Source organism: Rhincodon typus, chromosome 2 (genome assembly GCF_021869965.1).
Source record: "Rhincodon typus isolate 14 chromosome 2, sRhiTyp1.1, whole genome shotgun sequence".
Taxonomy (NCBI): Eukaryota; Metazoa; Chordata; class Chondrichthyes; order Orectolobiformes; family Rhincodontidae; genus Rhincodon; species Rhincodon typus.
In genome coordinates this window covers 81,631,454-81,653,482 of record NC_063333.1, presented here as the reverse complement: position 1 = coordinate 81,653,482, position 22,029 = coordinate 81,631,454, and the positions used below count along the sequence as shown (strand labels likewise).

The 22,029-nt window shown below is 41.7% G+C and overlaps 1 protein-coding gene across 1 annotated transcript in view; it reads left to right on the top strand.

Annotated features, from left to right (window-relative positions):
* The window catches only part of LOC109915227 (integrin beta-8-like), a 100,228-nt gene that overhangs the window by 40,325 nt on the left and 37,874 nt on the right, over positions 1-22,029 (top strand). Inside the window, exons 7-8 of the mRNA XM_048608453.1 lie at positions 7,203-7,295; positions 15,746-15,880. Of these exons, the coding sequence (XP_048464410.1) occupies positions 7,203-7,295; positions 15,746-15,880 (228 nt within the window). The remainder of the gene's footprint in view (positions 1-7,202; positions 7,296-15,745; positions 15,881-22,029) is intronic.

The following is a 22,029-nucleotide window of genomic DNA, read 5'->3' as shown; positions in this document are numbered from 1 at the left end:
AAAGCTTGGGTGGGTTTGCAGCAACAACCAAAATCTAAATGTAATTAACTCATAGAATAATGGTCTCAAATTTTGTGGCCAAACTGTAACTAGACCCAACCATTGATAGACACTGGGGCAAAGCATTCAGAGCCTAGAGATTAATTAGTTGGTCAGAGAGTAGAGGTGCCTGAGCAGTAGAATAAAGTACTGACTGTTGGAAGCTTCTCTAGAGCTTCTCTCGATTCTTTTCCTTTTGTTGCCTTGGTGCCCTTTTTCTGTTAACATTTCTCTAATGCTGACTTATTCCTATGTTGTGTGTTTACTAATCCTCAGCTTTTATTTGGGGGCTTTGTAACAACTTGGTTACATTTAGTAACTTTAAGTGCAGCAGAAAAACTGAACTGATTTGAACAGAGGCAGCAAGATGGGGTCAAGTCTGAGTTGCATGCTGAAGCTGGACTGGCCAGAGGCCAATATTAATTGGGACTAGCCTCAAGTATGCATGGATGATTGCAGATTTTTAACTGGGCAATGCAGAGCATTGGGTTATTGATGTTTAGGTGAATCCCATTTGGCTACAACGAAATCATTAAAATCCTTAATCTACCCCAACCCTGCCCTTAGAAGAGATTCAGTGTAACATTTCCTACTATCCACAGCAAGGGTCACACATTCCTCAGTAGGTCCACAGGAGGAAGATTGTTTGTCTCCACATGGTTTATTTAACCAGCATAAACCTTCAATAGCCTCATCATAGCACCCATCATCATCTTAAATGAGTGCAAACTTTGTTTCTATTACCTAAAAGCCCATTCAGAGTTGCAATCATCCCTTAAATAAAGAAGAATTTCTGGGCATCAGCTTTAAGTCATTGTTCTCTTGACCTGCTGTCTTATGTTATTTGGATTTTGTCCCCTAAAACGTAACCAAATTACTCTAATTAAATTTCAGTTATTGCATCAAAAAAAGTTCAGTTTTGCAGAATTGCATTTCTGGTAGTAAGCCTTATTAGGAATTCTAATATATAGTTAATGATGGAATGTATATTTATTAGGTCTTCTATTAAAATTGTGGCTGTATTCCTGAAAATTTGTAATTTTAATTCCAGCAACTTTAAGTGATGTATTGATTCGTATACTTTGATTCAGTTCTCTCGTGTCTTGCGTATAAAAAAAATCAAAATATGTGTACCCTGTAAATTGAAATATTTTACATTGTTAAATCCCTACATCCATAAATGAAATACCATTTAAAATAAATTTAGAAATATAAAAGAAAAATGTAACTTTCTATTTGGAGTATTATACCTCCTACTCGCGCCTGATTCTACTTCCCAAACCTCCTGGGGGGTAGTAGTTTAAAAATAAGTGGTCACCTGTTTAAGATAAAGATGAGAAAACAGTTTTTTCTGGATGTTGTGAGTCTTTGGAATTATCTTCCTTAAAAGACTATGGATGCAGAATTTTTAAATTCTGCAAGTCAGAAGTAGATAGATTGTGGATGACCAGTGAATGAAAGATTAAAATTAGATTAGCCATGAATTTATTGAATGGTGGATCAGGTTCGAAGGGCTGAGTTGCGTATTCTTGTTCCGTGATTGTATGTCCTGCATGCTGGTTACTGCAGATCCTTCTACTCCTGACACCCCTAATGCAGCTTGCACAGAGAGAGGGCAGGGGTAGGGGCAGATGCCAAATTTTAGTCAGGATTGACAACCTATTAGCTGGGAGGAAAGGGAGGAAGGCCAAGGCCCAGCAGTTAAACAAGAGGAGCAGCTCCACATATTCACAACCAGATCATGAAAGTGATGGTGACCAATAAGAAGGGACAATGCAGCCTCTTGTTGGCGGCTGCCTCAGGGCTGCTGTTAGACATTAGCTTTGTCATGGCCCAGAACATGTGGTCTGTGGTCAAGCAGGCAGTCTGGATCCTGATGAAATAAGTCTCCTTGGTGTATGCCCTAGGTAGCAATGCTTCAGGCTCCAATCTCAGGGGAGAGGCTGCAAGTCAGAGGGTTGGCCATGAGGAGAGGCCAGTGTCAGAAAGCTAGGCACAGGGAACTGCCTCAAGTTAGAGAGTTGGAAAACAGGAGAAACAACTCAATGGTGATAAATCTATGGAAAACAACACTAAAATGAATCTTTCAAAGAGAGATAACGGGTCCCATTAACTTAGCAAAATTAAAATGCAACAGTGTTGAATGGAGCAATTTTAAACAAGGACTTACTGTGCTCAGTTACTTAATGCGTGTTTCCTGTAGCTGAGGCTGCATGCCAGGATTGTAAATTCATACAATTGGCTTCACAATGTCCACAATTTCTCTATAGTCATGAGCCACATGTATTGGCGTATAGGTGGAATGTTTGCACATCATAATAAATTACTTCTGGTACTGTAAGAGCAACAATATTGAAATTCTGCTGCTATTTTTAGCGCTCTGGTTTGCTGTGTAATCCTTTAACAAAGTCACTGGACTATTTCACAATACTAATTTGCAGCATATGCGTATAAAAGTATTCAGAGGTGCTTCAGAGACACGGAGAAAGTGAGTACTAAGTCAGAGAGGAAGATTAGTTAAATGGCAGTCAAAAACCTGGCTGATGTGTAAAGGAAAGTGAAAACACAAGTGGGCCTAGAACAGTGATTCTAGTGCATGGGGCTCAGTTAGCTGAAGGCACAGTCCCATTGATGGGATTAAGATGAATTTATGCATAACAGGCTGAAGCTACGATGAAGAAACTAGTAAGATGTAGGTATTTTCCACAAAGTGGAAAGTCTGATGTTTTGGTTGAGCTTTTAATCTGGTCAGAGGGAGCAAACAGCTCACCGATGGTGAAGAAGGTTATGAATGCCTGTGCTTGTTAAAGATGAAGTGGAGATTTAGGAAATAATTGGTAGTGCAGAAAAATTTTGCGGATGATCTTTACTATTCAGTGTGATGGATAGTTTTGGCAAGGGAGAATAAAACCTAATAAATCTTGACATGGTGCTGGCAGAACTTGTAGTGGATAACTAAGCATGTTATATATGACAGAAAAGACGTCCATCCCCTCTGATCGTAGAATTTGCTGAACAGAAAATAAGCCGGAAACACAGAATCTTGAAAATAGTTTAGGTTTTCTCTAGCACTTTGCAAGAACATTTCCTTCAAAAATTGCAAATTAAGCATCTGGTTAATATCAGAAATGAAAGAATGGATAAAATTGTTTGTACTGCTAGTTGTTTATTTCCTTTTTCAACCCAGTTCAGGCACCAATACTTAAGAATATTGGATCTGTACAGATGGGAAGAGATAGTGTAGATTTAAAAGTAAACCAACAGATTAGTTGACAATTTACAAAAAGAATGCAACTAAAACTTCTGTATCTGAATGTACATAGCATTCAGTGTAAAATAGATGATCCAAAAGTGCAAATCCAAATGAATAAAAATGGTCTGGTCACTATCCCAGAGATATAGCTGCAGGATGTCATGGACTGGGATCTGAATCTTGAATTTTACAAGGATTTTAGCAAAGATAGGAAGGTAGGAAAATGTGTGGAGTGGCTGTGCTAGTTAATGATGATATGAGTATGATAAAGAGGGATTACCCTAATTCCAAGAAATCAGGATGTTGAATGGTTTGGGTGGGGATGAGAAATGATAAAGGCACAAAATCACTGATGCGAGTGGTGTGCAGCCCCTCCTAACTAACCATACAAGAGGGTGGAGGAGTATAAAGGAAGGAATAATAGGAGTTTGTCAGAAAGGTACAACAATAATCATAGGAAATTTTAATTCACGTATTGACTGGAAAATGCAGATGGTCAAAGGTGATGAGGAGTTCATGGAATATTTTGGGATAGTTTCTTAGAGCACCATGCCTGGAGCCAACGAGAGAGCTGGCTATACTGAACCTGACACTATTCTTGAAGATAAGATTAATTAATGATTTCATATTGAAGATGTCCCTAAGTAGCAGTGACCATAAAATGATTGAATTTTACATTCATTTTGATGGGTATAGGAATAGTTATGAGACTATATTTAAAAAAAATGGCAATTATGACAGTGTGAAAGCAGAGCAATCTTAAGTCAATTGGCAAATTAGTTAAAAGAAAGGCCAATAGAGATGCAGCAGCAGACATTCTTAAGAAAGAGTAAGAAGAATTTCAGGGGATTGACCCACTGTCTATAGGGAGCTAGGAAGGTGAAAGATCGTATCAAATTAAAGAAATAAATACAACTGCAGAGTCCAGCAGGTCAGAAGATTTGGCAGAATATGAAAAAAAATCACAAAGAACGACCACTAAACAGAAACAGAAAAATGGGAGTAAGAAAGCTAGCCAGAAATATAAAATCAGATTGTAAGAGATTCTATCAAAAATTTTGAAACTGTACAGTTAACAAAGCGAGCATTGATCCAATAGAACATGAGACTGGAGAATTAACAGTGGGAAAATAAGGAAATGATAGATGAATTGGACAGGAGCATTGCATTGGTCCTGATGGACTCCATCCTAGTGACAAGAATTGTCTAGTGAGATAGTTCATGCATTGGTTTTAATTTTTCAAAGCGCCTTTAATTTAGGGATGGTCTTATTAGATTGGAAGATAGCAAATGATAACTTTTTATTCAAAAAGGGAGCGAGACAGAAAGGAAGAAATACCTATATATTAGAAATTAATATTAAAGAAATTATCGCAAGGTAATTAAATAGGTTTAAGGTAATCAGACTGAGTCAAGTTGGTTTCATGAAGAGAAGTCATGTTTGACTAATCTATTGGAATTCTTTGAGGAGCTAATACTTGCTCTGGATAAAAGGGAACCGGTGGATGTACTTGGATTTCTGGAAGGCATTAGATAAAGTGCTACACTACATATTAGTATGGAGAATGATTCCCATATATATTGTTGATATAAAGATAAGTTAGAAATTAAGTGTAAAGAGGAGGCTACAAAAAGATACTGTGAGGGGGCAAGGATGTGGCAAATGGAGTATAATGTGGGAAAATGCAAAAATGTACTTTTTGCCAGAAGAGTAACGCAGACGTTTAGTATCTAAATGCAATACAGAGGGATCTGAATACCGTAGTGCATTAATCACAACAGGTTAGTATGCAGGTAAACAAGGAATTAAGGAGCATTATAGAATGTTATCCTTCATTGTAAGGGGAATTGAATTCAAAGTTGGGAGATTATGCTTAAGTTGTAAGTCGCACTGGTGAATCCACATCTATAGCACTAAACACAGTAGTGGGTCACCTTATTTAGGTAAATGTGCTGGAAGTAGTTCAGGAAAGGTTTACCAAACTAATAAGTGGAATGAAAAGGTTGTCTTAGGAGGAAAGTTTGGATAGGCTAGGCTTATATCTACCAATGGTTAGAAGAGTTAGAGGCAATTTGATTATAATGTTAAAGATTCTGAGGGGTCTTGACAAAAGGGGTAATGTGGGGAGTGGATGATGATAAGTAAATTTGTGGTGACACATCGATTGGCAGGTATCGACAGTGAGGAGAAAGGTTTTAGATTGTACTTCAGCTAGAGTGGAATGGAGCATTTCAGCTATGAGGAGTGGTTGGATAAGCTTCGGTTGTTTGCTTGAGAAGTTTGAAGGGGATCTGATAGAATTGTATAAGATTGAGGATTGACAAGATGAACAGAAAGCAGCTATTTTTCTTAAATAAACTCATTCCTGTGATGTGGGTGTCACTGGGTGGACCAGTGTTTATTGCCCATTCCTAATTGCCCAGAGGGCAGTTAACAGTCAACCACATTGCTGTGGGTCTGGAGTCACATGTAGGCCAGACCAGGTAAGGATCGCAGTTTCCTTCCCTAAGAGATGTTCGTGAACCAGATGGGTTTTCCTAACACTCGGCAATGGTTTCATGGTCATCATTAAAGTCTTATATAATTACCTGGGCCTCTGGATTGATAGTCTAGCGATAATACTACTAGGGCATCACCTTTAGTGTTCCTCTTAGTGAAGGGCCAAGAACTAAGGACACACTTAAAGTGAAAGGCAGGAGGTTTAGAGAAGATTTGAGGAGAATAATTTTTACCCAGAGGGTAGTAGCGGTCTGGAATGCTCTGTCTGGGAGGCTAGTCGAAGTGGGTAACCTCACAATCTTTAAAAAGTAGTTAGATGAGCACGTGTCATAACCGTTAAGGCTTTGGCCTAGTGCTAGAAAGTGGAACTAGTGTAGGTAGTTGTGTATTTTTGGCGGTACAGACTCCCTGAGTTGAAGGGCCTTTTCTGCACGCTATGATTCTATGAAGATGTTTCCTGTCATGGGAGGATTTAAAACTGGTTAAAACTGGGCCACTGTTTAAAAATCATGGGTCATTCATTTGAAACACAGATTATGCAAATTTTCTCTGAGGTTCGTGCATATTTTGAACTCTGCTTCCACCATCTTTTCAGGACGAGAGTCTGAATGTTTTTAAGGCAGAGGTAGATAGGTTCTTAGTAAGTAAAGGGGTGAAAGGTCATCAGGAATAAGCAGTAATGTGGATTTCATATTGTAATCAGACGTACCATGATCTTATCAAATCTGCAGAGCAGATTCGAGAGGTTGAATGATCTACTCCTGCTCCTTGTTATTAAAAAAATTGAGAATAAAGTATATGGGTTTAACAACAGATTTCTAATTCATGAATAATGTCTTTTTTATCTCATGAGCACTCTGAAAAAAGACCTTCCTTCCAAATCCTCAAAACTCTATCACTCCTCAGATCTACAAGTCTGACTCCGTACATAATAAAACACTCTAATGCTAATTATTTAGCTAATTAAGCAAATTGAATAGCAAGAACGGAATGTATTTAAGGAACAATTTTGAATTTGCAGAAGCAAATGAAGGGATGAGGTAAACAATATGGCTTGTGTTTATACTGATGGGATCTTTCCAATTACACAGGAATGAAATAATTGGCAGTACATGAAGATTTCTTTTGCAAGTTTACTGGAAAGCTGCATTAAAAAATTGCCTTCCAAAATTTTGAAAATCTGTTTCATGTCTAATCTATCAGCAAGATCTACACTCAAGACCTGGTGCCCTGAAAGCTTTAAAACATATGCTAAAAGTCCATTGAAAAGAAAACAACAACAGCAGGAAATTCAATAATAAAACAGAAATCGTCCATATCAGCTTGGTTTATTTAGCAGCAGTCTCACTTCTTGACTGAATATTAAGGGCTGAAACACTACTTTTCAGGTGGATTTAAGTCGCTGCTCAGGCTGGAGATTGCCCAGGAGTGAGGTGGGCACTCAGCCTAGAGCATATCCTCATGGAGGTGCTGTCAACCAGGAGATCATGCGTAAAGTGCTACGTAAGTGCAGTGGTTGCATTGGTGGTTCAGTGGTAGAATTTTTTGCCTACCATGCCAGAGGCCTGGGTTCAGTTCCTGGCCAGTGCATGGTCTTCTGTCCTTCCCCTCTTAGGGCAGCATGATGGCTCAGTGGCTAGTACAGTTGCCTCACAGCACCAGGGACCCAGGTTTGACTGCTCCCTCAGGTGACTGCATGGAGTTTGTACATTCTCCCCGTGTCTGCATGAACTTCCTCTGGGTGCTCTGGTTTTCGTCCCACAGTGCAAAGATGTGCAAGTTAGGTGGATTGACCATGCTAAATTGCTCAGTGTCCAGGGATATGTAGGTTAGGTGAATTAGCCATGTGAAATGCTGGGTTACAGGGGGTGAGTGTGATGCTGTTTGGAGGCTCAGTGTGAACTCTTTGAGCCAAATGGCCAGCATCCACAATGTAGGGATTCTATGATTTCTGTGAAGTGCTTGAACACCATTTGATTTTGATGGACCTTTGCTGGTTGTCCAATTCATCAACTTGACAGAATCCTGGTAATTTATTTTGCGGCCTTTTCAAGGTATGTTACGGTTGCTCTGCCCATTGCTGTTTCTTGTAGATCATCACATCTAATAAACAAATATAACAACAAAATAAAAATTTTTCTAACTACTGTCTTTGTTATTTTGGAGATGACTTTAAATTTAAACCCAAAACATTATTTTCTTGCATCAGTTTTAGCATTTGCATCAGTTCTTCTCTTAATGTTCTCTGTCATAATGATGTTTGCTTAATTCATACTCTATCTCTGAGCTTTCAATAATCTACCAAAGCTATTTTTGGTGATTGGTGGATCCTGATGAAACTTTTATCCCTAGGCCCCTATATAAACTCAATGAATCATTAAGAATTATTTGAAGAATGATTATTTATTTTTGTGCTTTTGAATATTGTCATATATGCAAATAGGAAAACAAACACGTTCTTCTGAAAAGTAATTCAGTGTTTGCAAAGCACTCTGATATCTTTGGAAAGCGTTTGGTTATAATACTAATGCAAGATTTTTTTTAAACTATCTAATTGGGTAACTGAGAACATGTATCCTTCTTGACTCCCATACCATGTGGAATTATTTAAAAAGAAATTATTATACAAATGTCATAGAAATATGACATTGAAAGAATCTTTATAAGAAATGGAAAGAATAATTATTGCTATTTTTCACAGCTTTGTCTTTTGGTAACTAATGCTTCTTTTTGTTCATCCATGGGATTTGGGTGTCACTGGCTGGGCCCGCATTTACTGCCCATCCCAAAGGGGCCCTTGAGAAGGTGGTGGTGAGCTGCCTTCTTGAACTGATGCAGTCCACATGCTGTAAGAGGTTAACACACAATGCTATTACGGAGGGAGGATTTTGACCCCGTAACACTGAAAGAATGGCAATATATTTCCATGTCAGGATGGTGAGTGGTTTGACGGGTAATTTGCAGGTGTAGGTGTTCCCACCTATCTGTTGCTTTTGTCCTTTTATAGGTAGTAGTGGTCATGGGTTTAGAAGGTTCTGTTTAAGGAGCATTGGTGAATTTATGTAACGTATCTTGTAGATGGTACACACGGCTATGAGTATTGGTGGTGGAGGGTGTGAATGTCGATGAATGCTGTACCAATCAAGCAGGCTGTTTTGTCCTGGATGGTGTCAAGCTTCTTGAATGTTGTTGCATCTGCACTCATCCAGGCAAGTGGGGAGCAATTCTTCCTGATTTGTACCTTGTAGATGGTTGGACAGGCTTTGGGGAGTCAGGAGGTCAGTTATTCACTGCAAGCTTCTTTGCATCTGACCTGCTGTTATAGCCACAGCACTTGTATGGCTAGTTCAGCTTCTGGTCCCTGCTCACCCCCAGGATGTTGATAGTGGGGGGATTCAGTGATGGTAGTACCATTGAATGTCAAGGATCTATGGTTAGATTCTCTCTTGTTTTTAATGGTCATTGCTATGTACTTGTGTGGCAAGCATGTTACTTGTCACTTGTCACCCAAACAGTGTGCATTTGGACATGGACCTCTTCATCGTGCGAGCAGTCATGAATGGTACTGAGCATTGAGTGGTAATCGGCATATGTCCTCATTCTGACTTTATAATGGAAAGGAGGACATTGATGAAGTAGCTGAAGATGGTTCAGCCTGGAACACTAACCTGAGGAACTCTTGCGTAAATGTCCTGTAGCTGAGATGACTGACCTTCAACAACCACAACAATACTCTGCATTATTGTACTGTAGCTTTTGATCCTGTTCTTTTGAGTAGGTTAACAGCTGAGCTTTAACAATGCTAAGACTAATTTGGTGGAAGCACAGTAAAGATTTTTACAAGAACTGTGCCATTCCTAATATTTATTTTAGATCAAGAGAAACATCATTTTCTGAACGGGAAGACATGGTTGTCTAAATTCATATTTGCACTCAATTGTTGAGTGTAAAGCATTCACAATGATGGCACTTTTATCAGTGAGCCAGCCTGTTCCAGATCTAAAATGAAAACAGAAGTTGCTGTCAAAACTCAACAGGTACAGCAGCACCTGTGGGAAAGAAGCAGAATTAAGGTTTTGAGTCCGGTGACTCATCATCAGAGGTGTTACAGACCTTTGTGTTCAAATCAGGAAGGAGTTTATTTTATGAAGTGGTTCTGATGTACATCTGAGATATGCTCTTGTACCATTCATGCACATTGTTGCAAAGTCGTCAAAGCTTGTTTTCAATGTGTTCCAACAACTTTTTCTGCTGTACTTTCCAAACCACATCCCTGTTGATTGCCTCCTGCCTCTGGGCATGAATGTATGCCTCATCAGATCCAAGCCTTCTAAAACATGATTGAACGCCCAGCTCTTTGTCGTTAAGTGATGAGATCTGAGGATATATTTAGGATGGTCCTTGAACTCTGTTGCATGACTCAAATGTGCATTGAACAGGTCATGATGCCACAGAAGCTAATTCATCAGCATTTCCTCTTCATTCTCTCTACACTGGCAATAATATTCTATTAAACTTTGGCAGAAAATAATCACTTTGATCTGTGATTTTTGTGTGCATACGCAATTTTTATTGACGTTATGAGCCAATGTTATTTTGAGAACTGGGAAGATAATGAAGAAAATTCTGACAAACATGCATGAATCTGATATTTGAAAGAATACTTTTGTGTGAGTATGAATTTGATATTTAGTTAAACCAGAGAAATATTGATTATAGTAAAATGCCAAATGAAGACCCACAATCTGACCCAAGTTGTTGAAAAGTCAGTAGAATTTCAGAAAAAGACACTTCTTCCACTCCTCTGTAAGTACTTCTTCATTTACTTTCTATTCTTTTAGTGCATAGTGTCTGTTTGGAAGGGTAGTTCAATGAGTCTTGCACAGGCCTGAATATTTTTCCTATTGAAGTATTTATCCAATTCTTATTTGAAGATTGCTGTTAGGCAGAACCTTCTCGGGGTCTGAGTGAAGCAGATGAGAAGTCTGGTGAGACCTGTCTTGACAGTTGGAGCATTCTTGCTCCATCTTTTAGGTTTTTACGAGTGGCGAGGCCAGTTTCTCAGTATTCAGCAGCAAATTCCCAATTTTGCAGATTACAGTTCATGAAATGCTTCAGTGATGGCCATGCGGCGGACAAGCTAGAACTTGAGAAATCTCAACAATGAAATCGGAGTGAGTACCTAGCAACTTCAGCATGGCAGTGGCTACAGCCAGCTACCATGTTGCTTAGCACTAAACAGTGTCTCAGATCCATAGCCACCAGCCCCGAGCGTCCCTCGCCCACCGACATTGGTATGCACCCATTTCCACCCTTTCACAACCATTGTAGCCCTTTTCCAATCCATTTGCAGGACGCTCAGCAAGCGCAGCCTTGCATTGTAGGGTGCACCACCAACTCATATTGAAAGGCTGCTCCCAGGACACCGAGCATTCAGGGACAAGTACTCAGCTCACAGATTGGACCAGATTGCATCTGAGGACAGTTTGCCTGCTCTATTATTGCTTTACTACTTAACACCTTCCTTTTGAAGCACCAATGCATTGCCAATTAGTGGAATCACACAACCAGTCAGCTTGCCTTGCTGGAACAAAAACAGAAGTTGCTGCAAAAGCTCAGCGGGTCTGGCAGCATCTGTGATATTTTGGATCTGGATGCTGGTCGGATGATCCTGAAGATCATCAGGCGCCATTTCCACCACCTCCAGCGAGATGCCACCACCAGACATATATTCCCTTCCCCTCCCCTGTCTGCCTTCCGCAGGGACTGTTCCCTTCGGGACACCCTGGTCCACTCTTCCTTCACTCCCAACTCCATCCGACAGCCCCATGGTACCTTCCCCTGCAACCACTGAAGGTGTAACACCTGCCCATTTACCTCCTCCCTCCCCAGTATCCAAGGGCCCAAACATACCTTCCAGGTGAAGCAGCACTTTACCTGCGCTTCCCAGAATCTAGTCTACTGCATTCGCTGCTCACAGTGTGGTCTCCTCTACATTGGGGAAACAAAGTGTAGACTGGGTGACCCCTAATCTACGTTCTGCTCACAAAAAAGACCCTTAGCTTCCAGTTGCCTGCCACTTTAACACACCACCCTGTTCCCTGGCCAGCATCTCTGTCTCTGGCTTGCCGTAGTGTTCCAGCGAAGCTCAGCGCAAGCTGGAAGAACAACATCTCATTTTCCGCTTGGGGACCCTGCAGACCTCCGGACTCAATATCGAGTTCAATAATTTTAGGGCCTAAACTCTCCCATGTCCCAGCCCCCTACCCCACACACCAGGTCTTGTTATCACCGGGCCTGCCATTACACACTACCTATTGTTAGTCACTAACAGTCTCCATTAACAGCCTTTCACTCTCTTAGCCAAATTGTTATCAACCCCTTTTTCTGTCCAACTGTTCTCTCTCTTTGGGCTCTATTTCCACCTATCATTTACTCCTTACCCCCCCCCCCCACCCTAGCTTCTGCACATAAACTGACATTTTCCTAGGTACCATCAGTTCTGAGGAAGGATCACAGGACCTGAAATGTTAACTCTGACTTTTTTTCACAGACGCTGCCAGACCTGCTGAGCTTTTTCAGCAACTTCTGTTTTTGTTCCTGATTTACAGCAGCCGCAGTTCTTTCAGTTTTTATTCAGATTACCTTGCTGGCCAGCAATCCTCAGTCGGGGCAGGGGGTGGGCACAGAAAGCTTGTTGTATGATAGTGTAGGCAATGGCCTAGTGGTATTATTGCTAGACTATTAATCCAGAGACCCAGGTAATATTCTGGGGACCCGGGTTCGAATCCCACCACGGCAGATGGTGGAATTTCAATTCAATACTTAAAACCACAGTCTGGAATTAAGAATCTACTGATCACCATGAAATCATTGCTGATTGTTGGAACAACCGAAAAAACTGATTGTTGGTTCGCTAATGTCCTTCATGGAAGGAAATCTGCCACCCTCACCTGGTCTGGCTTACATGTGACACTCGAGCCACAGCAATGTGGTTGACTCTCAATTGCCCTCTGAAATGGCCTAGCAAGCCACCCAGTTGTACCAATTGCTACAAAGTCTCAAAGAAATGAAACTGGACAGATCACCTGGCATCGACCTAGGGACCAGAAAAGACAATGGCAGAAACAGCCTTGTTGACCATGCAAACTCCTCCTCACTACCATCTAAGGGTTAGTGCCAAAATTGGGAGAGCTGTCTCACAGACTAGTTAAGCAACAACCTGACATAGTCATACTCACAGAATCATACCTTACAGACAATGTCCCAGACACCGTCATCACCATCCCTGGATATGTCCTGTCCCACCGGCAGGACAGACCCAGCAGAGGGGGGGACACAGTGGTATACAGTTAGGAGGGTGTTGCTCTGGGAGTCTCAACATTAACTCCAGACCCCATGAAGTCTCATGGCTTCAGGTTAAACATGGGCAAGGAAACTTCCTGCTGATTACCACATACTGTCCTCCTCAGCTGATGAATTGGTGCTCCTCCGTGTTGAGCAACATTTGGAGGAAGCACCGAGGATGGCAAGGGCACAAAATGTACTCTGGGTGGGGGATTTCAATGTCCACCAACAAGAGTGGCTCGGCAGCAGTACCACTGATCGAGCTGGTCGGGTCCTAGTGGTGAGCTGAGCCAAGCCATTGGTGTGGGAGGGTGCATGCGGGAGAGTGAGTAAGGGAAAATGTTACATTCAGTAGCAAGAGTGGCAGAGCATCATTCTTGGTGGGAGATGGGTGCAGTGGCAGAGATGGAGTGAGTGTGAGGTAGCAGAGAGAAGTGTGTGGCATTTACCTTGGTGAAGCGAAGAAGGTCATTGACCTTGTGGCACTGCTGGCTATTCCTCCAGACTATGGAGATGGCTTGAGCTGTGTGGGGCCTCGGACCAGGCTGCACGGGGCTGGTTGTGCTGCTTCCTTTGCTAATGCTCCGGGAAGCAGCCTTCCCTCCTTTTCACCACCTCCTTGACCAGGACCTCTAGGTCTCTCGGACCATTTCCCCTTCTCACATATCTCCCAACTCCATTGTTCACCCAGCTTCGTAATGCTAGTGCTCATCGGAATGCACAGTGGTCTTTTATAATAGCATGGGGCCAGTAATGTTGGTCTTTCCTCAGATATCCTGTGAATGCCAAGTTGTTCCAGGAACAATGCGTGATAAGAAGGCAGTAGAATTGAACATGAGGGTTGCCATAGGGGTAGGGTAAATTGTTAATGATGCACGGTTGGGAAGATATTGCAAGAAGTCCTCACTAAGCTTCATGGCAGGAATCTGTCCAAAAAACCTGGCGCATTCTGTACTTAGTCAAAAAACGTGTAAGATCTGAATCTGCTCACCCCACATCACTGTAAATTGCTTTATAAAAAGTATTTTATTTTTCATACCCATCTTTTGCTTCTTTTGCCAGTGCCCTTAAATTTATGACTTTCGCTTACTGATTGTACACAACTTCTCATTATTTAATCTATTGAAGAATTTTGTGAATTTTAACAATTTTATCTGATTTCCTTTAAAGTCTATGTCCTAAAGAGAACAGACCCAGCCCCGGTTTCTCCTGCTTCCCCACATAACTGAAGTTTCTCATCCCTTATGCCATTCTTCTTCACCCACTCTCAGGCCTTGCCATTTTTCTGCAGGCTCAGTGACAGGAAACAAGCTGAGTGTTGTTCTGATAATGAAATTCTTCGAGGCGGGGATGTATGGGATGAAGCTGAGGCCCAAGGGGAAGAAAGATCTGGAGGGGAGTTCGTACCCATCAATTTGATGAGGCCCACGATCCTTCACACTTCAAAATATTGAAGGATTTCCTTAGTTGACCACATGTATTTTCATTTTGCTTCTTTCCGAGAGGTGTGGCTAAATTGGGTTAACTTGATCGTCCTCCTGATATTTGCCCGCTTTTCCTTTTGAGATGATTTTGCGTGTTTCATGTTTTAGCTATATCTCGGAATTTAGATTTAAAAGTTTACTCCTGTAGTATTTGGGATTGCCTTGTGTTTTCTTTTTTACAGATCAGAAATCAGGTTAGGATGTTCTGTGCCATGTATGATGAAGAACTAAAATATATCCCTGAATTCTATGTGGGCACTTAATAAGATCATAAGATGTAGGAGCAGAAGGAGGCCATTCAGCCTATTGAGACTGCCCCACCATTCAGTGAGACCATAGTTGTACTGATCGTTCTCAACTTCACTTTACTGCCTTTGTCCTATAACCCTGATTCTTTTACTGATAAAGAGTCTTGTCTGTCTCAGCTTTGAATATACATAATGACCCATCCCTCTGCGGGAGAGAACTCTTCAAATTCACCAGCCTCTGAGAGAAGAAATTCCCCCTTTATTCTGTCGTAAATGGGTAACCCCTTTATTTTGACATTATGCCCTTTGGTCCTGGACTTTCCTACAAGAAGAAACAATCTGTCCACATCTATCCTATAAAGCCCCCTAAGAATCTTATGTTGTAATAAGGTTGCCCTTCATTCTTCTAAATTCTGATAAGCCCAACCGATTCAACCTCTCCCCGTAATATAGTCCCTTTTATACTGGTATCAGCCTCGTGCATCTTCTCTTGGACTGCCTCCAATGCCAGTTTACCTTTTCATAGGTAAAGGGCCCAAAACTGTTCACAGCATTCCAGACGTGGCCTAACTAGTGATTTGTTACACAAACTGTTTTTGAAAAAGATTTAACAGAAGATTGATTCCACTCATTATTCAAATGCAAAGAATCATCGATGATTCCTACTCGGAAAGAATTCGAGAAAGCGCCGACCATTTAATACAAAAGTGGTAGATCATTTGTCACTTTGCGCTGATTCACTCTTACAGAAGGAAGATTTATATGTGCAACAAAGCTTTTCCTCACTGAGTCATTCAGCTTGTTTGTAAAACCACTACATCACAGTTCGTGGGAAATTGATTTTTCTTTTTGTGTGTGTTTTGTTTTCATACAGAGACTGCTTTCTGAAGTAGAACTGCAGGTGGACAACCAAATCAATGGGGTCTACGTGAACATTACTGCAATCTGTCCTGATGGCACCAAACACCAAGGCCAAATTAAGTGCAGAAATGTGAAAGCCAATGATACAGTAAGCTCCATGTGGTGCTGCGTACTTTTTCTGTATTTTAGCCTGTACCCCTCAGATTATGCAATGGATACCATACTAACTGCACAGACGAGTCTTGCCATTGAGTGGATTAATATTAATTGCCTGGGGGGGTACTATTATGTTTCTTAAAAGCTTGATCCTTCAACCCTACCCACCCTCGAAACTGTCAACAACTACTTAAGTTAAATTGCACAACTTTAATTATTAGCAAGTTTAAGGCAAATTTATTAATACTGCTCATTATAGGTTTTGATTTACATAAAATTAGTAAGTTTTTTTTTCTTGTCAGTCATAGTTTACTTCATGTTCATAAAGTTAGAAAAAAAGTTTTATCTGGAAGAGCTAAGTATTTTCTCACTTTCATCTGCATCCATTTTTGCACAAATATTAATTTGTTTGTAGAATCGAATGAAGGATTTTCTGACAAATGTATGAATTAGCAACAGAAGCAGGACCTTCGGCCCTCCGAGCCTGCTCTGCTGTTCAATAAGATCAGGGCTGATTGGCTTGTGTTCCAAATTCCACATTCCCGTCAGTACCAAAAGAAACTGGAACGAGAGTAGGCCATTTGATTCCTTGAGCCTGTACTGCCATTCAGTAGGATCATATTTGATCCGATTTTCCTCATGTCTGCTTCTCTGCCCTTACTTCATAACCCTTGATTTCCCTACTGATCAAAAATCTATCTGTGTCAGCCTTAAATATACACAAGAGCTCTGCCCCCTCAGCTGTCTGTGTCATGGAGTTCCAAAAGACACTCAACTCCCTGAGAGAAGAAATTCCTTCTCATCTCATTCTTAAACTGACACCCCTTTATTCTGAGACTATGTCGTCTGGTCTTAGACTTTCCCATCAGGGAAGCATCGTCTCAGCATTTCCCCTGTCAAGTCCCTTCAGAATCCTGTATGATTAAATGAGATCAATTTTGATTCCCTTGCCTATCAAGAATCTATTTCATCGTCTTAACGATATTCCCCCACGACCTTATGAGACAGAGTTCCAAAATTGCACAACCCTTTGAAAGCAAAACAAAAATCCCTCCACTTTGTCTTAAAAGGGCAGTCCCTAATCTTAAAACTATATCATCTTGGTTTGGACACAGCCACAAGAGTAAAATTTTTCCCATTGTCCATTTTGTCTAAGCCATTTAGGATCTTACAAACTTCAGTCAAATCAAATTTGTTCCGAGACGTTTCAGTGTTAATTTGTGGTATTAACATTTAGAGATAATTTTGAAATATGGCACTTCCCAGTGGAACGGGTGCTGGCAGAAATTACAACTCAGAGAATCATGAGCTTGCAGCTTGTGTTTATTTTTCCCAGTTCATTTTAGTGAATGAAAGATCACACACCGTGAACTCTCAGTTTTTGTGAGGTGAGATTGCAGAATTATATTTTCATGTATAAAACAAGAATCAACATTTGTATAGCACTTTCACAACCACACAATCTCTCAATTCATGAATTAATTTTAAAGTGTGGTTGTCATTTTTGTGAGAATGTGGCATGTAATCAGCAATGTTAAGGTAGTTAGTTTCTTTTAAGTGTCGTTAATATGGCTTTTGGCAGCATCTTCTTCGCTGACTTCAATGTCTCGGTATTTACTCATCCATCTGATTTTATTTCTTCCTCAATTTTTGTCATTAAATTCTCCATCAGTTGTTGCCAGGACGAGGCCATTGCATCTTTGTTTCCAATATCTGTAGGGTAGGTCTCTGTTTTAGATTTGTTCAGCATTGTTTTAGTTTAGTGTTATGGCAATAACCAAGCCAGAATGTGAACTTTGCAGGAGGACCTTTTCTTTAGCTTTATCTTGCACCAGGAATGGAGGTAGTGGGGCAAGGATGGGGGTACTGGGAGACTGGGTCAGGGATGGGGGTATTGGGTCAGGGATGGGGGTTCTGGGAGACTGGGTCAGGGACGAGGGTATTGGGGCAGGGACGGGGGTACTGGGAGAGTGGGTCAGGGACAGGGGTATTGGGGCAGAGATGGGGGACCTGGGAAGAGTAGGTCAGGGATGGGGAGAGTGGCGCAGGGATGGGGGGGGGGGTCAGAGATGGGGGGTGTGGGAGAGCTGGGCAAGAATAGAGAGAGTGAGAGCGCGGGTTAGGGATGGAGAGGCTGGGAGATGGGTGGGGCAGAGACAGGGAGAGTGGGAATAAGTCAGCACGCAGGGGTTAATTAGAAAGTGGTAACATATATTACTTTAATATTAATTTTAATTTTAAAATTATTACATTTTAAAAGCGACTTCATTTACAAATATAGGAATTTAGGAACATGCAGTATTTAGTTTTATAAGGTTGAGTGATTTTTGTAACAGAATAGAGCTGACAAAACGTAACTATAACTGTTACATCTGCTGTACATGGGAAAACTGAATTTGTTTAAAGTTGCGTTTTTGGATTTGCTTAAATTGTTTCACTTATAGTTTTACTTTTCAGGAATACACACACAACTTTAAGATTTGCTGTTTTTCTCTCTTCAAGTGACTTAGCGTCTCTTTTTTGATTCCTGAACATTCCAGTTGATCTAACTGACTCATTTGTTTGTCTTTCCATTCAGCTGATTCTGAACATGCTCTGCTGTGTCCATATTCAAACGCTCCTCTCATTCTTTTTTTTCATAACTCCATTGTCACAGCTATCGAATGTGACACTCCAAACCAGTAACTGAACTAAACATTCTTTCAGTTTTATGATGATGCTTTTGGAAGACACCACTTTGGTAAAGTGTCAACCACGTAACATGCTAAAGTCACTGGAATTTGTATTTGTCACTTGAACCTGCTTTCTGACTTGTATGCATGGGATCTGCTTGCTTGCTGAGATGCAATGCTGCCAGCTAAGCTTCACCTACATTTTAAAATGCACAGCAATTTTTGTGGCCATAGTTGACTTCATTCCTTGTGCTCTCTGGAATCTCCTCCAGCCTTAAAACCCTGTGAAATATATGTACTCCTCCTTCCATCCTGTTGTTGTGAATCCTGCATTTTGATTGCTCAAGTATTGGAGAGCACATTTTTAGCTGTCTAGGGCCTAAACTCCCTAAATTTCTCTGATTCTCTTCATATTTCTTTCTTCTTTTCACATTTTCTTTAAAACCTACCACTTAGACCGATCTTTTAGTCCCTGCTATAATATGTCTATATGTGATTCATTTAGCAGCATCACCAAATAAACATTGCCTTGGGATGTTTGCTGTATTAGAAGCTGATGTTGTTGAAGTATTATAACACTGGCCGTGAATGGCCCTTCTAACTTTTTCAATTGCTGTCTAAAAGTTTGATCGTTCTTTTCTTTCGATTTTGCACAGTGCTATGGAATTCAGAGTTTTGTGCTTTCCCCTTGCACCAATAGAGTATTATGTGAAAACATGGAGCAGAATCTTACTGAGCTGTGAATGGCACGGCTGAAGGTGTGATGGAGGGCTAGAATTGGGAGAGGTGTTCAGCGAGGCCGATGTCAATGTTGTGATCACCTCGCCACATCTTGTTTTCTTTCTTCAAGTGGCATGCTGAGATTTGAATATTGTTACTTGCCAAGTAGCTGATAAATAGCCCACCCCATCGCGGGTTGTGACCTTAGCAACCTCGTTGCCAGGAAAACTCGGCATGGAAACCAGAGCGGGTTTCGTCTCATCGCTGGTTCATGTTAGCCCTGGACGAGGTACAGAGCATGGCACAATGCACCAGCACCAGTTGCATGTACACTTTCACTTCATTCCACATTCAGGGGGGCATTGCCACCATCTTGGCATTCTCCAGTGCAGTAGCAGTGTACCCTACAAGGGCAGCCTTGTCTACCAGGGCACACTGGCAACCAGCAGTGTACAACTGCTTTGGGCACAGGTACCAAACGAGGAAAAGAATGCATTGCACAGCTTTGACTAGGCTGTCTATCAGTGCTTCCTACGTCTCTCGGCATGCAATCACCTAGTACCTGTACATATGATCATAGCAAGCACACATCCTTTTGCCCTGCTGTGCCTTGCCTTGCATTGACAGTTGGCACAGCTGCCTGCTGTGCAGTGGTGCTCAGTCGAGGGCTTCTGCACTTTGTCTTACCTCAGTGTGCGATGTCAGTTTAGCACCTGGACCATATGACCCCAGTCTTTGCACTGAACACATGGCATCTGCAAGCAGGCGTAGGGGAGTGGTCTGCAGTGAGGCCCATGGGGACACCAGTCAGTGCAGGGGTCCCAGCGAAGTTCGTCAATGGCGACCTCCCGTACAAGTCCCAAGTTTTGACCACAGACAGGCATCGGGTTGGTACAGGTTGTACTGCAGGGGATCGTGCCACTGTGCTGCAGGAAGCAGGTCACGGTCAGTCCTTTATCTTCAGTCTGAGTGGCAAATCCGCCACAGTCTGTCTGGGCTGACGCTGGTCACACCACCTGAGGGGCTGGTTTAAGTGGCAAGGCGGGTCCGTTGGAATGAGGGTGTGCTCTGGAGAAAGTGTACGACAAGTCGGCACTTGTAGTCGCGTGGGCACAGCTTGGGGGATGATGTGAGGAAATGCGAAGTCGGTGGCCTTGACCATTGGGCACCAAGAGAGGAGAGCGTGATGTTGGAAGTCTCAGTAGCACATTAACAGTGAGGTGGAGGACCATTGTGCCATTCCAGTCACATGGACAGGGTGAAATATTGAAGACAGTGGCTGCAAAGGGGATCACAATGGGTGGGGTGAGTAAGCTGGCCAGTCAGGAACCTGGCTGCATCTAGATTCAGTAGCTGGGTGTTCACAGGAGAACAGCTATTGTCGTGCAATACATGTTACATTGGAAGCACAGGGTTCCTACTCCCTGGCCATCCTGCAACATTGACCGTCTCGGTTACAGCTCCCTTTCGTTGTCACTGCTAGGGATCTCCTACAGACGTAGACTCTGCACACACAGGCAGCCAAACAGTGATCAATGAGGGGATGTCTGGTAACACCAACCTCCTTCCCCCTGCACCCCCCCAACCCCCACAACCACGTGAAGTGTCAGTCAGCTTCATAATAATATAAAAGGGGCATATTTGTAAGATGCAAATGAGTGATATGGCTGTTAGGGCTGGTACACATGGGTGAAAGGTGTTGAGATGTTCTGACGGAGTGAGGAGGCAGTACAGAGGGCATACAAGGTTAGTGTTGTGTGAGGATAGAGGGTAATGAGAATGAGTGAAGGAAGGTAAAATGGAGCTGAAATTGATTTGATTCTTGCTGTGAGAGTTTAAATGACAAATCATGTAGTGGATTTGGTGAGATGCAGACAGAAAATGTGCTTGGCTTTGCATCGAGAATCACCACATCTTACACAACAAGACTTGCACTCAGCCAAAACAACTGTAGGATTCAGCCCAGGGTTTTGGTTAAGGTGTAGGTTTCTGTCTAGAATAGAAAACATCTCTATTAGGGGATTTTTCTGGCTCTGTGTCAAGGTTCACTTGATTGCTGGGCTTAGTGAATATAAGAAACCCTGGTGTGTTAGAGCAAACAATTGTAAGAATTTAAATAGTTTAAATGAAAGGACAATGAGCATACATTTTGTCCCCCGATTTTCCGATATTCCTCATGCACGATCAACCTGGGTATAGACCCAAAAGAATTTCACCTAGTTTGTATAATCTTAATTTGAATTTGGCTCATTTGAGTGGCTAAAGAATTGTTTTTGGGAAAAAGATATAAGAAGTAGACTAAAATTCCGTTTCCTTTGGATCAAGATTTAGATCCCTCTCTTGTTTACTGATTGTTTAGTGGAGTTGGAAGTAAAAATAAATAGGACAGGAAAACCAGCTCTGACTCTGATAGTCGAGAACTCTCTGACATTTGAATCTCTTTCATCCTGAATATGAGCAGTCCACAGTGCCCTCTGCAGAACTGACTGCTGAAAACACCTTGCACATCATCACCTAAATTGAATGCAAAGTTGAATTCTGTTCTTATTCTGCCTATGGCCACCTCAAAATAATGTACCCAGCCCTGCAAAGGAAAGGGCATTGCTGATTATCACACAGCACTAGTCCAGTAGAAGTTCCATCTAAAGTCATATCGTGAAGTTATTGTTTCAGAGATATTAGGAACTGTCGATGCTGGAGAATCTGAGATAACAAGGTGTAGAGCTGGATGAACACAGCAGGCCAAGCA